The sequence below is a fragment of the Candoia aspera genome, chromosome 2, assembly GCF_035149785.1.
Source record: "Candoia aspera isolate rCanAsp1 chromosome 2, rCanAsp1.hap2, whole genome shotgun sequence".
In the NCBI taxonomy this organism is placed as follows: Eukaryota; Metazoa; Chordata; class Lepidosauria; order Squamata; family Boidae; genus Candoia; species Candoia aspera.
The window spans coordinates 110,224,970-110,237,275 of record NC_086154.1 but is presented as its reverse complement, the minus strand read 5'-3'; the positions used below and the strand labels follow the sequence as shown (position 1 = coordinate 110,237,275).

Here is a 12,306-nt window from a genome sequence, read left to right as displayed (position 1 = left end):
ATCCCACTTTCCTATTCACATGCTTAGAATGTTCCTTTGCTTTTGGCTTAAGTCCCATCTGTGAGTAAACCAACCACTTCATTCATTTATAATTAAACATACAACAGATGCCCTGGAATTATATATCCCAGCCTATCTAGATATTCTGGGGGTGGTAAGTCTAGCCCAGTCTAAAGGAGATGACGTTGGGGGTAGCTTTCAATGAGTGAAGGTAGGACCAGAACAGAGGTTTCAGTATCTTACCCCAATGATATTTCTTTAGATTCTCAGATGACGCTTGTGCCAATAGTAACATGAGCCAAAAGCATTTAGAGATTAAATACAAACAAATATACTGGAATAAAACAGAGTGCATATGAAAAATGTGGGCATAATCACCAGTATAATCAATTAATTTCATCAAGGCAGGGCATCATACTTTCAAGTTTGATACCTACCAACTTTTACAATTCCAGTCAGACAATAGTTGCTAAGAGTGCATAAAGTGATCTGCTAAAACATGACCTCAGGGAGAACAACATCAAGACTACAAAGAGTAATACGTAATGGGCACTAATGTGCAACAATTTATTAATTAACCAGAAGAGAAAGGGAATCTTCTTATGGGAGTGATTTTTTCCTCAGGCCAGCTGGCAGGAAAGAAGAATGTCTGATGCAGACAGAATAATTTTTCAGCAAATATTTAGAACTGATATAAAGGATTCAGATATTAAACACATCATTCCCATAGCCAGGAGAGGCCTAACTCAAAAGCAAAACAATCTGGGTTTCTTGCTTCAGTGAACCCTGCAGTCTAGAAATTTCTCAGTTCTACTTTAAATATCTTCCAAACCTCAGAGAAAGAAGAAGAATGTGGATAGCTGTTAGTCTTCTTTTTCTCTTCTCTTGGATACCAGGTAAGTACATTATTTTTTCTACTCCCATCCAACCATATTCCTTGGAACTGATAAATCTATTATAGCACATGCATGGATTAAGATTGGAATGAAGAATAGCAATGTTGGCATTCAGTGGCTTCCAAAATGATCATACACAACAAAACTAAAGGAAGACTAGTAGCAGAGGGGAGCATTTTATTCAGTTCATTTCTGCATGATAAGTATTCATCCAAGGAGATATATTTCTTCATAAAGGGGGCAAAAAAAATTGAGATTACGAATGTTTGAATGTTTGAGAAAGCAGAATGAACAGGCAGCAAGAATGCTTCCTTCTTCTAGGCATGTACTCTTTGGTAGCCACATTCTTCCCAGTGGGGATTATATCTTTAATAACTACGAGAACAGTGCAATTCCATGCTGGGAACAGAAATATTGTTTGTGTCATTGATTTTGTCATAAGAATTCACCAAAGCTGAGAAATGTATCCATACAGAGATTGAAGGGCTGTGTGAGACACAAAACATTCAGAGTGTATGGAGAAAGGTGAACTGTTTTGTCCATCCATAAAGGAGAATGGTATTGGGTGATTCTGATTTTTAAAAGAAGGTTTGGAACACGCTCATTGTTTTCCACATTGTGCCTCCCAGGTGCCAGCATGAGACAGATCTGTACATACCATGATGTGGTCGAGTACCTGAACATCTCCTCCAGGCAGGAACTCCTTTTATACTCTATACCTAAGAAGAATTGGGAAGAGTATTTGGAAGTTGGCCTTGACTTCACCCTCACTTCCATTCTTTCAGTGGTAAGAGAGCATGATTGCTGTGTTTGCTCTTCAGAAGCTGGGCTGATCCAAATTTGTTGTAGGTTGCCGAGTCACTTGTTTGTGAGATGGGCGGCCATATAAATATGACAAACAAACAAACAAACAAATAAATAAATAGTGAACAGAGATACTGAAAAGGGTAGAGTTAGTTGGGAAAAGAGAACTAATAGTTTCCCACGTACTGTATGTGACTTGTTATAAGGAGACTAGCAGAATTCTTGCTTATTCAGGAAGGGTAAATCCAGCTGAGACTGTTTGGGAATGCCATGATGGATTTGTCAGTAGTGTGTGTGTGATTATGTGTCTATGTGGTGTAAGTCATCTTTTCTGCCACCCCACCGTCCTCACAAATGAACACTTGTGCTACCTATGTATTTCTCTGACCACGATTCTATACACACTTACTGAGAACAGATCTCCATTGATGCAATATGGCATTGGCTGAATAGATTGTTGATTTTGTCCAACTTCTGAAGACTAGAAGAAGGATGTGTTCATATTTTCCTTTTTCCTCCTTTTCAGAAGGAAAAATTACAAGTGGCCACATTCTACTTCTGGTTACTTTTGGTAAGATACTCATTTTGCTCTTCTACAAATAGCAAGATATCTATGTTTTCTAGAAACCAAGATTAGTTTTTTTAAAAATAATTTATGCCTTTTAAATTATTCCTTTGTTCTTTACTAGATCTGGAAAAATGAATTTATCGGCTGGAATCCTTTGGACTTCTGTAACATTTCCAGTATCGCTCTCCCTGTGAACCTTTTTTGGACCCCTGATATTTTCATAGATGAACAGTATCTTTTCTATTTTTCTTACTTTTTGAATATGTTTTAAAACTTCATTTAGAGAGAAACTTCACAGTAATACAACAGTACAATACTACATAGTATTGACTGCTAAACCAATACACACTGAGTCAAAGTTATCATTCACTCTCACATCTAGGAATTAGGAATACCATAATGAAAACCAGAGATTTAGCACCACTGCTAAATTGCCAACACTTCAGAAAGATCCAATACATTTTGCACCCAGGTCTGATACAGTTTAACTTTCCTTAGAACAGGATTTGTTATGAATCCAATTACATCTTCCTTTTAGTCCATCTGATTTATGTAAAACACCCATAGAAAATAGATTACTTGAGATCCTTGTTTTTACTAGTTTATAGGGCAGGCACGTTGTTCAGATGTAAGTTCTATTTAGGTTAATGGGAATGACACCAGTTAAATGTTATAGGATTCTAGCCTTAAATTATGATCCAAGTGACCAAACCATCTCTAGCATCAGCTTGGGGGGAAGACTGAACCCATAAAGGCAATTTCTGTCATTTGGATCTTATGGTTGGGTGGTTGGCTGTTATACCAATAAAGAGAGTTTCCTTATATTTTTTGCACATATTAGACAGCATTATTATCTCATACGTGCAAAATACAAACTTTTCTTAATTACAATATTTTGCTTTCAGGGCAGATGAAAATAAGCATGCAACTAGTCCTTTCGTTCACGTATCCTCTGATGGCTCCATTAGTTTATTTCAAGCACATCGACTCACTTCCACCTGCCAATTGGATGTCCACATGTTTCCTTTTGATGAGCAAACATGCAGCTTAACTATAGCGTCATCCTTACATTCAGGTAACTCAGCCAAGCACAGCGGAACTGTTCTGACCTATCATGAACTCCGCTTGCCCTTCCTTTCTTCACAGGCTTCTGAAGCCACACTCCTCATATTCATATTCATATTCTTCATGCACCTATTCTCCATGCCTCTCCGTCGTCCCTGTAATGCATCTACTTTATGTGTTCTTCTTTTCTTAATTCAGAACTCACTTTTTCCCCTTTCTCCACATCACCCCACTGGGACACAGGAAGTATGCCTGGCTGTCCTTAGGATCAGCTCACCCGCCTTGCCCCACCCACAAGATTCCGATGGCCCTGACGCTGATGGCTTTTTGTAAGGCCTTGGAGACCTGGCTTTTCTCTCACATATTGGGCCAGGGAGGTGGATGAGCCCATTTGGTTTGGGTACTGAATGACTGTAGGCTGACTTTATTTGTTGTTTTATTTTTCTTGATTTTGTACTGGTTTTAATCCTATATTAGCACTCCCTGCCTCCCAGTTGCAATTTGTGAGTTGGACAGCCACATAAATTTATGTAAGTGCATTCATGCATTCATACATACATGATTATTGCTCATTTCCAACACTCATTATTAACGGGAAGATGAAAATTTCAGCCAGAAGTACAAGATGTAACATCTCAACAGATTCATCAACCTCTATCTTGCTTTCTGTATGTATTTTATACCAGATGTCGTAATCTGGCACCTTTTCAGATGAGATGGCCAGAAACCTGGGAAATGTTATCCCAATATACTTGGAAGATGCCAAGAAGGGGGTGAACCTTTTATATATTCAGGATAGGATTGTCGTTGTTCAGGCTGTCCTGAATTGGCAGCCTTCTGGGTCACTGATTTTGTATTCTTTCTAGACAAGGAAGTGAGGATAAAGAACATTAAAACTTCCAACAAGACAAACCAAGACAGTCGCAAGTATTATTTAGCCAGCGGAGAATGGAAGTTTGAGAAAGTGAGGATCACTGAGCAAACGTTGTTTTATGAACTCATAAATCACAGTGCAGTCATCTATGAGGTACTGGTTATCAATGCATTAAGAAAATACTATGTATCTTCTTTGTAAGATGGTGTAATGGTGTTTGGGAATGACCTTGGGAGACAGGGGGAAGAGCCACAGCCAGGGGAACAGTCGGATAAGAGGCAGCTGAGCCCACAGAAGGAATGTGGGCATGGCAAACATCTCAGAAGGGACCCTCCCTGGTTTCCTGGACTGCAAAGGAGATGGGGGAGAAATGTACTTTCAAACTTGCAAGATTCCATTAACGTAACCTTACAATAAAGTAGAATTTTATCTACTTTATTCATCTGGCCATGTTTCCTGTCTGGTCTACCTCAGAAGGCTGACAGATGGCACACTTGTGGATTTTGAATCTGCATTTGTAAAGATGCTGCTTTTGAAAGGGTCAGCACAGCATTGGCCTCTTCTTAAAATGGTGCATTACTTTGTATATCAACAATTGCTCTCAGATGCAAAGTACTGTTTAAGCAGCAGTGGCACAAAGAGAATAAACTCCTGCAGCTCTGACACTATGCTTGTTTAACTGGGAGTAAGAGCCATAAAAAACACTGTTTATTATTTCCATGTGCTTTGGATGACTATGTCTGTATATATAGTATATATTATATATGCAGATTGGTGTGTATACACACACACACACATAGATACACATACTATATGTAATACATATCCAATATACTTTATATAATTATATACTGTACCTATAATATATAGCATAAATTATAGTATATACTCTGTGTGTGTGCGTGTATAAAATGCCCCTGAAATAAGCAAAGCAAACCATTACTGTATTGTACTGTACTGTGCTGGTGCTTCTCTTGATGGAAGTTTGGCAAAATGATAAGGGATTAGTCCTAAGCAAATTTACTAGGAAATGAAGTATGTAAATACACAGAGATAAATACATGATGCACACTCCACCCACTCCCTTGACAGTATTTTCCCCCAAACTCCAGAGGATTCCTGCTCCATCCCTACAACCAATCTGTACATTACCAGATATAATACATTTCAAAGTTGGCGTGCTCTGGCTTTTGTTTGTGGAGTGTTCATTGGGGAGGGGCATAGAGGCAAGGCAAATTAAACCAAGTGGATTCCTACTGGCATTTGGAAGCTGATTGGAAGTCAGACTGATACTTTCGACTAGTGAAATCAGGTAAAGAGTAGACCGTGTGTTAAGAAGGGAGATTTCAGCTTTCCCCAAGAAATTGGGAATAAGTATTTATTTTTATCTACCTAGGCATAGATAGGCATAATCTATCATAGACATAGAGTCAGAGAAACCATGATTTGAACATCATTTTTCGTCTGAGCACTGGCTTTCAGAAAAGGAAGATAAATGGCAGGTGCTAGAACCTGCAGCCACAGCGCTATGGACTGTGGTCTGTTATTCCAGGATGGCGAAAGTCAGGTTCAAGCCCTCCTTCCCCTCAGCCACGGAAGTCCCTGGGCGACTTCGGGCCATTTGCTTTCTCTGCCCAACCAAAGCCACAGGGGTGCTATTACACAGAAAAATAGGACAAGGAAGTGTTTTTGATACTGCCTTGAGTTCCTAATTCAAAGACAGATCTGAAACCAATAACTAAACGAAGAAAACAAAATGGTGCAGCCTTTCTAACCTGTCCTCCTCCATCTGCATTTATGAGGTTACTGCTTCATTCTCAGATATTAAGTTGTACTCTTCTTCGTTGTGTTTTGGAAAAAGGTCACCACTATGTTGCTTCGTACACAAAAAGAGCCCTACTGCAGACCATAGCGAATATTTTGCTGCTAATCAGGTAGGCAGAACCAAACCATTAAGTTCTGCCCATGTTCTGAAAATATTTCATATTCAGTATACAAAGATTCCTTCTTTTCCCTGTTTTCATCTGGCTGAGCCTCTAGAGCCTTTTTTCTAATGGATCTTTATGGTCTAAAATGTCAAATATACTTTTTTTCTTCCTGCCAACAAGATAAAATGCTTGCTGGATCCTTGCCTGACAAGCTGTTAAAAGAGAAATAGCTCACAACTTTTACAATGAGAAATTGGGGCACAGAACGGTCCTAGCATTGGCAATCAATTTCAAGGTTTTTCCAACACCAGTTTGCACTAATTCAGTCCCTCTTAGCAACCCAGAATATAAGAATATTAAATATTTCAGTAAAAGGTAAGATTGTGGTCTCATCCATTTTTAAGTTGCTAAAACCAAGACTGATATTAGAGTTGCTTATGTGACTTATCCAGGGACAGCCAATGGCCAGTTGAGAAAATTGCTATTTGTCTTCTGCTCTTTTCCCCAGCTGAGACCTCAGCTATTGTGAGGGTTGGATAGCTAGTTGCCTGAGGTTAATTCTGCTCCTATTTTTTTGTTTAAGTTGCATTTGGGCCCAGTTCATGTTGGAATCACCATGTAAATCATGGAAAAAGACTGATTTCCCACTCCCACCCTGTTCCCTGAGCCACTTTTATCTTCAACAATTCCCTATCAACTTCTGAAAGAAGAGTTCAGGACAGTGGCAGGACGGATTCTGGATAGCAGCCACTCCAGCTAACCTGTTTGACATCCGGAGCATGAGAGTTAGTTGCTATGATTTAACTCCACTTCACCATCCAGGTTTAATCAGCAATGGAATAATGGCTGAGGTACACCCCCTCACTGGTTGTGTATTATAGCTAAGATTCTGCCAAAACCAAAATCTTGGACCCAGGGGCCTCCCCTGTGTGGGAGGCTGAGATGGTGGCAAAAAAAGTCAAAATGGTGATTCTGGCCTGCAATCAAAAGCCCCCTGAGGTGCATAAAAAAGGAACAGGTTTCTATCACACAGCTGTGGCTGCCATTTTGACCATTTTTTTTCTCCTTTGACATTCCTGCTATAGTAGGTTTAGACAATCAGCTAAGCCTAGCCTTGGGATGATTTAGCAGGTTGTACGAATGGAATTTATGCTGGTCCTGGTAATGTTGTGTTATTTTACTACCTTTTCTTTTTACAGATTGATATGAAGAGGAGAGCCATTCTACATGAATTAGTTCTGATTCTGCCAACTTTTATTCTCTTCTTGCTGGACATGGCTATTTCTTATGCTTTTGCCTCTCCCACAGAAAAGATTGCCTTCAAAGTGACCATGATCTTGCAGGTCTCATTTTTGTCTATGATGCTTAATGACAAGCTACCAGCAACGTCAGATCATCCACCAATAATAGGTAACTACCTAACCGTGTGGAATACTCAGTAGTGGAAGCCTTGGAACAGTTAGGGGTAATCCATATTCTTTTCTTTTTCTTTTCGTAATTTGTATGCCCACCCCTTCCCTGGTTTGTTTGCAAACTCCATTTTTGTTTTGTTTTATATAGTTCGTTTTTATTTCCATTTCTCTTACTGTTAACATAGATAGCTGTCATTGTAAAAGCTTAATTTGTTGAGCAAAGCTTCTCTGGAAACTTCTTTAATTCTTCTTCTCTCTTTATCTCATCCAAAATAGCTTTTGTTTTTTCCTGACTCTTCTTTTTGAGTTCAGTACTATGTTGTATAAAATAACCTCTAATGAAAGCTTTGCTTGTGTCCCAAATCATTCTTAAATCAGTACCTTTATCTGAATTATTTTCAAAAACTTATTTTAATTTCTTTTTACAATCCCCCACTATTGCTTCTTTTTGTAGCAGCATTTCATTTAATCTCCATCCAAAAGAACATTTCCTTTTATAAACCAAACTCACAGGATACTTTATATGTGTTTGTATTCATTTCTGTCTGTCATCTATCACCTGTCATCATCATCTATCATCTCTGTCATCTGTCTGTATCTATCTTCTTGTTAGACAGATGATGCCTGTTTCTTGTTTTCTTCAAAGGGTAGAAGAAGAGTGGGGATCATTTACCAGAGCTGTTTCTTCTTCTCCACAGCAATGTTTTTTATCGGAATCTTCGCATTTATGGTCCTTGGCATCCTAGAGAATGCCTTTGTTGTGTATCTCAAGGAGCAGAAGTCAAAGCTCCCATCCTTCAAGACCAAAAACTTTATAAGTAGATTCTTGAGAAAGGAAAAAGAAAAAATAAAGGACTCTGTCATGGATGTAGGTAAGCATTAGCTGCCATGCAAACAAGTGGCAGATGGAGAAAGAAAGTGTGGGGGGACGCGGACAGGTCTATGAGGGCTAGGGGATCCATTTGGCAATGTGAGAATGGGTGTTCTCACAAAATGGGTGCCATAAGGTGGTTGCCCATGTCATTAATATTATTTATAATTTTTTAGATTTATATCTCGTCTTTCCTTTAGGAGTTCCCAGCTGTGCTCATAACCAGTCCTCCTCCCATTTCTCTCCACAACAAGCATTCAGTGAGAGGGTAGATTGAGAGAGATGTGGGTCTAAAGTCACCCTGTGAACTTCTGTGTCAGAGGGTGGATGTGAACCTGGATCTCCCCCTTCCTAGTCTAATATCTTAAGTACTACTTCACTAGTATTCAGAAATAATGGCCATATTGGGCATTTGCCAGATGGCAAACTGCTGAGGTTGCTCCCTCCACTGGTGAAGCGCTCCTCCCCAATTGCTTGCTTTCTGATGCCTCCCATGCAAACCAGGAAGTGAACATCACATCTTGGAGGCTGAAGAACAGTTGAAGAGCTTCCTTACTCCATGACCGTGGCATCTTTTGCAATGGGCACACCCACCAGAGCAAACTCCTTGTGAACAGACCAACCCTCTGGCATGTCAGCCATTTTGTGTGGCATGCAATTTGCTTTAAAAATGCTAGCTGTGGCCCCTGGCCTGGAAAGAATGGGTCCCCTGATTCTGTTTATCATTTATTTTATCACAATAATACTGTATGTCCTCTTTCCCATAAAGGGGATGAGATACTCATGGAGAACAAGCCAACTACGGCGCTTCCCTTGGCTGAAAATGACATCACAGACAGCCTTATGCTTCTGAAACAGCTGAACATGGAGCTGCAACAGATCAAGAAGCACCTGGCTCTGGAAGAAGGCAAGGAGATTCCTGGCCCTGCCAAACAGGACAAACTTATCCAGCTGGAGAAGTATCTTTATTATATCCGCTTGGTCTTATCCCTCAGTTTTATAGCCTTTATTATAATCGAGTGGAAAAGCTGAAGTTCTTTGCGGTATGGAACTAGCGCACTGTATTTGTTGGCCAAGTCATAGAATGTACATGTGCAGTACTATTGGGTTAATTCCTCCATCATCACAGTATGACAAACAGCCTCTGATCTGTGCTCACATCACACGTAGACTACTGTATTTTTAAAGATGAGCTTTCAAGCTTCAGCTTCTCCTACAGTTGAAACCCTATGCACTGGTGTACGTGACACTTAATTGCATTATAAACACTTTGCTGCCTTCATCAGTATATGCTCCCAATCTAGGATGAGGGGAAATGCTAGCCCAGCAATGCCTTTAAAAAATGGAATGGGTCTAACCTGTAGATCCTGTTCAGAAAAACTAAAGGCACCTCAGACTCCACTCAGACCTATACCTTTCTTCCTTTTCCTCTGAAGGTGCCCATTAATTCACAGTTCTCAGCCAATAAGCTCTTCTTCAAGAGTTCTTCCACCTAAATGTTCATAACATGAATGCCTAGGTATCTCTCTCCTGGTGTCTTGCCAGCCATCCTTGCAAGTTAATGCACATAAAAAATGGGCGGAGCTTTGATTGCACCATCATGCCCACATCTTGACTTTTTTTTTAACCATACCTTGTGGACACCCTTGTCCTTAACTAGCTTGAAAACTTTAGCCCCCTACTTGATTTCAGTGGCAAGACGTGAGGAAAGTATTATAAAGAAATAACTTGTATTTATATCTTCTGAATGCAAAACGCTGCAGGTATTGATATCTGTAACTGATCCTTGAGGATTTGAACTACTACTTCATCCTTCAGGCAGGGTCTGAGTGGCTTCTTTACTTCTTCTGACCATTTTTGGTGCTGCTCCCTTTTCTTTTTTGCTATTTCTTTAACTGCACATGAATATAAACCACATTATGAGGCATATGTGAGCATGTGGGTGTCTAATGCATGATTGAGGCAAATATAAAAGATCTCATCAATATCATGTAGAAATCATTTTAAAAATCTATTTGCTAACCTCAGTATCATTGTAGTTGTTTCAGGTGTATCACTGTTTCAGCTCAAACCATAAAGCCTTCAGGATGGACCACCTTTAGTAGATGAAGGTTATACAAACTGTGGCATTGGGGACCAAAACCCGCACTAGATAGGGCAATGTTATCAAAGAGTCTTGGCTATGCCCTCAAAGATGATGGGTGGGGTGAAGAGGAATTTTTTTAAATCCAAAAATTTCTCAAGGAACAGTAAGGGAAAAACACTGAATGTAAATGTAGGATAAAATATTAATACATATATAAGAAAATACATATGTAAGAAAAACAAGTCTTGTGCATATTTGCTTCCTAAGTGAACTTTTTTTTTCAGTAATATGTAGTTTATAGTTGAAACCTGACAGACTGAGGCTCAGGATAAGAGAGCTCCTTTCAGAAATCAATGAAGCTAATCAAGTAATAATCATTACAATGTGAAAACTCATTCAAATATGGGTACAGTGACCATATTTTCTTGGAAAAAATAAAGGACAAACCTGAAAAAGGGGCAAATCTGAAAGAGGTTCATAAGGATAAAAAAAAAATTGTTTGTGTTTATAACTGCTTTACAAAGAAAAATTCAAGAGCAAAACCAAGAAAATAAATAAATAAATAAATCTAAAGGACAGCTTTCTGAAATAAAGGACTGTCCTTTATAATAAAGGACATATGGTCACTGTACATATCATTGATAAACTATTTTGTCTAATGGTTTATTTAATTAATTAATTAATTTATCCCTGCCCATCTCCTCCCATCTGGGCAGTAATGATGTCAGGAATGTAGTCATTCTAGATTTAAATAAACTTTTCCTGAAATGTGTTTGTTGAGTTATTTTTTCCCTCAGAGCTTTATGAAATATATTGGGTTCTTTAATATGGTGTTCCACATTTTGTCTTTCCAGACTGATGACAAATTTGTGAAAACAGATTGCTTCTTGCAAAAAGAGGGTGGGAAAGTGGGTGTAGGAGAGGTTTCCATATTTTAATATGCTGTTGTTCAAGCATGCCCCAGAGGTCCTCAGAGACCTAGTGAATAATGATCGAGAGAGGATCTCTCAGCAGTGGTATCCATTCTCCGTTAATGCTTGGTTGGAACTGTTTCTCTGTCCCTACTTGTTCTCCCTTCTCTCAGTAACTGGAAGAGAAGGGATGTGGCCTTCCAATCATAGAAGAGTGAGGAGATTTTAGAATTTCCACCTTTTAATCCTTATTCTAGCCTAGAATCTCTTGGAAATAAGGGTTATCAGCAAGGTCCCTTTCAAACAGAAATCCAGCAATGCCATCAGCAACCCATGTCTAACTATAGCCTAACCAGTAGGATGTTAATAAGATAGTGAAGAGCAGATTTAATGTATTACAGTGAATTGAGGAATCAGATTCTATAAATGATTATGGCAAGTTTTCTTACCTGGCCAGAATGCTATTTGAATTATGGCACCTTTGTTACTTTGTTCTGCCCTTGTTGTCTCTGTGCGTGCATGTGTGGGTTGGCCAGAGCAGCAGCTGAGGTAACAGGTCATTATTTATTTAATGTTCAGCTTTTGTTCTTTTAACTCCAATTTAGTTCTTTCATCTTGATAAATAATAAAGATTTTAATTTGTATTGAATCATTGTCAGCCCCACTAGGTAGACCAGACCAAGAAATCAACGGTACAGGAAGACTAAAACCACATTTATTGAGATTGGCTATAACAAGACAATCCTGTGGGTCTAATTGTGCTGGATCTCCTTCCCTTTCTTATACTCCTGTGAGATAGGGAGGTGTCTGTCTGAGCCTCTTCCAAATGGTACCTGTGTGCTGTAGGCTTAAGACATGTTTCACCCTTTCTTGCTTTGATAGAGGAGCTCA

General features: G+C 39.1%; 1 protein-coding gene across 1 annotated transcript; it reads left to right on the top strand.

The window, feature by feature from the left end:
* The first annotated feature begins 702 nt into the window (after nucleotides 1-702).
* LOC134492408 (5-hydroxytryptamine receptor 3A-like) lies at nucleotides 703-10,619 on the top strand. Its single transcript, XM_063296578.1, has 9 exons — nucleotides 703-896; nucleotides 1,526-1,683; nucleotides 2,227-2,271; nucleotides 2,390-2,499; nucleotides 3,174-3,343; nucleotides 4,200-4,360; nucleotides 7,335-7,545; nucleotides 8,246-8,419; nucleotides 9,188-10,619. Exons 1-9 carry the CDS (start codon nucleotides 851-853, stop codon nucleotides 9,448-9,450), a joined length of 1,338 nt encoding a protein of 445 aa, XP_063152648.1. The 5' UTR covers nucleotides 703-850; the 3' UTR covers nucleotides 9,451-10,619.
* The last annotated feature ends 1,687 nt before the right edge of the window (nucleotides 10,620-12,306 follow it).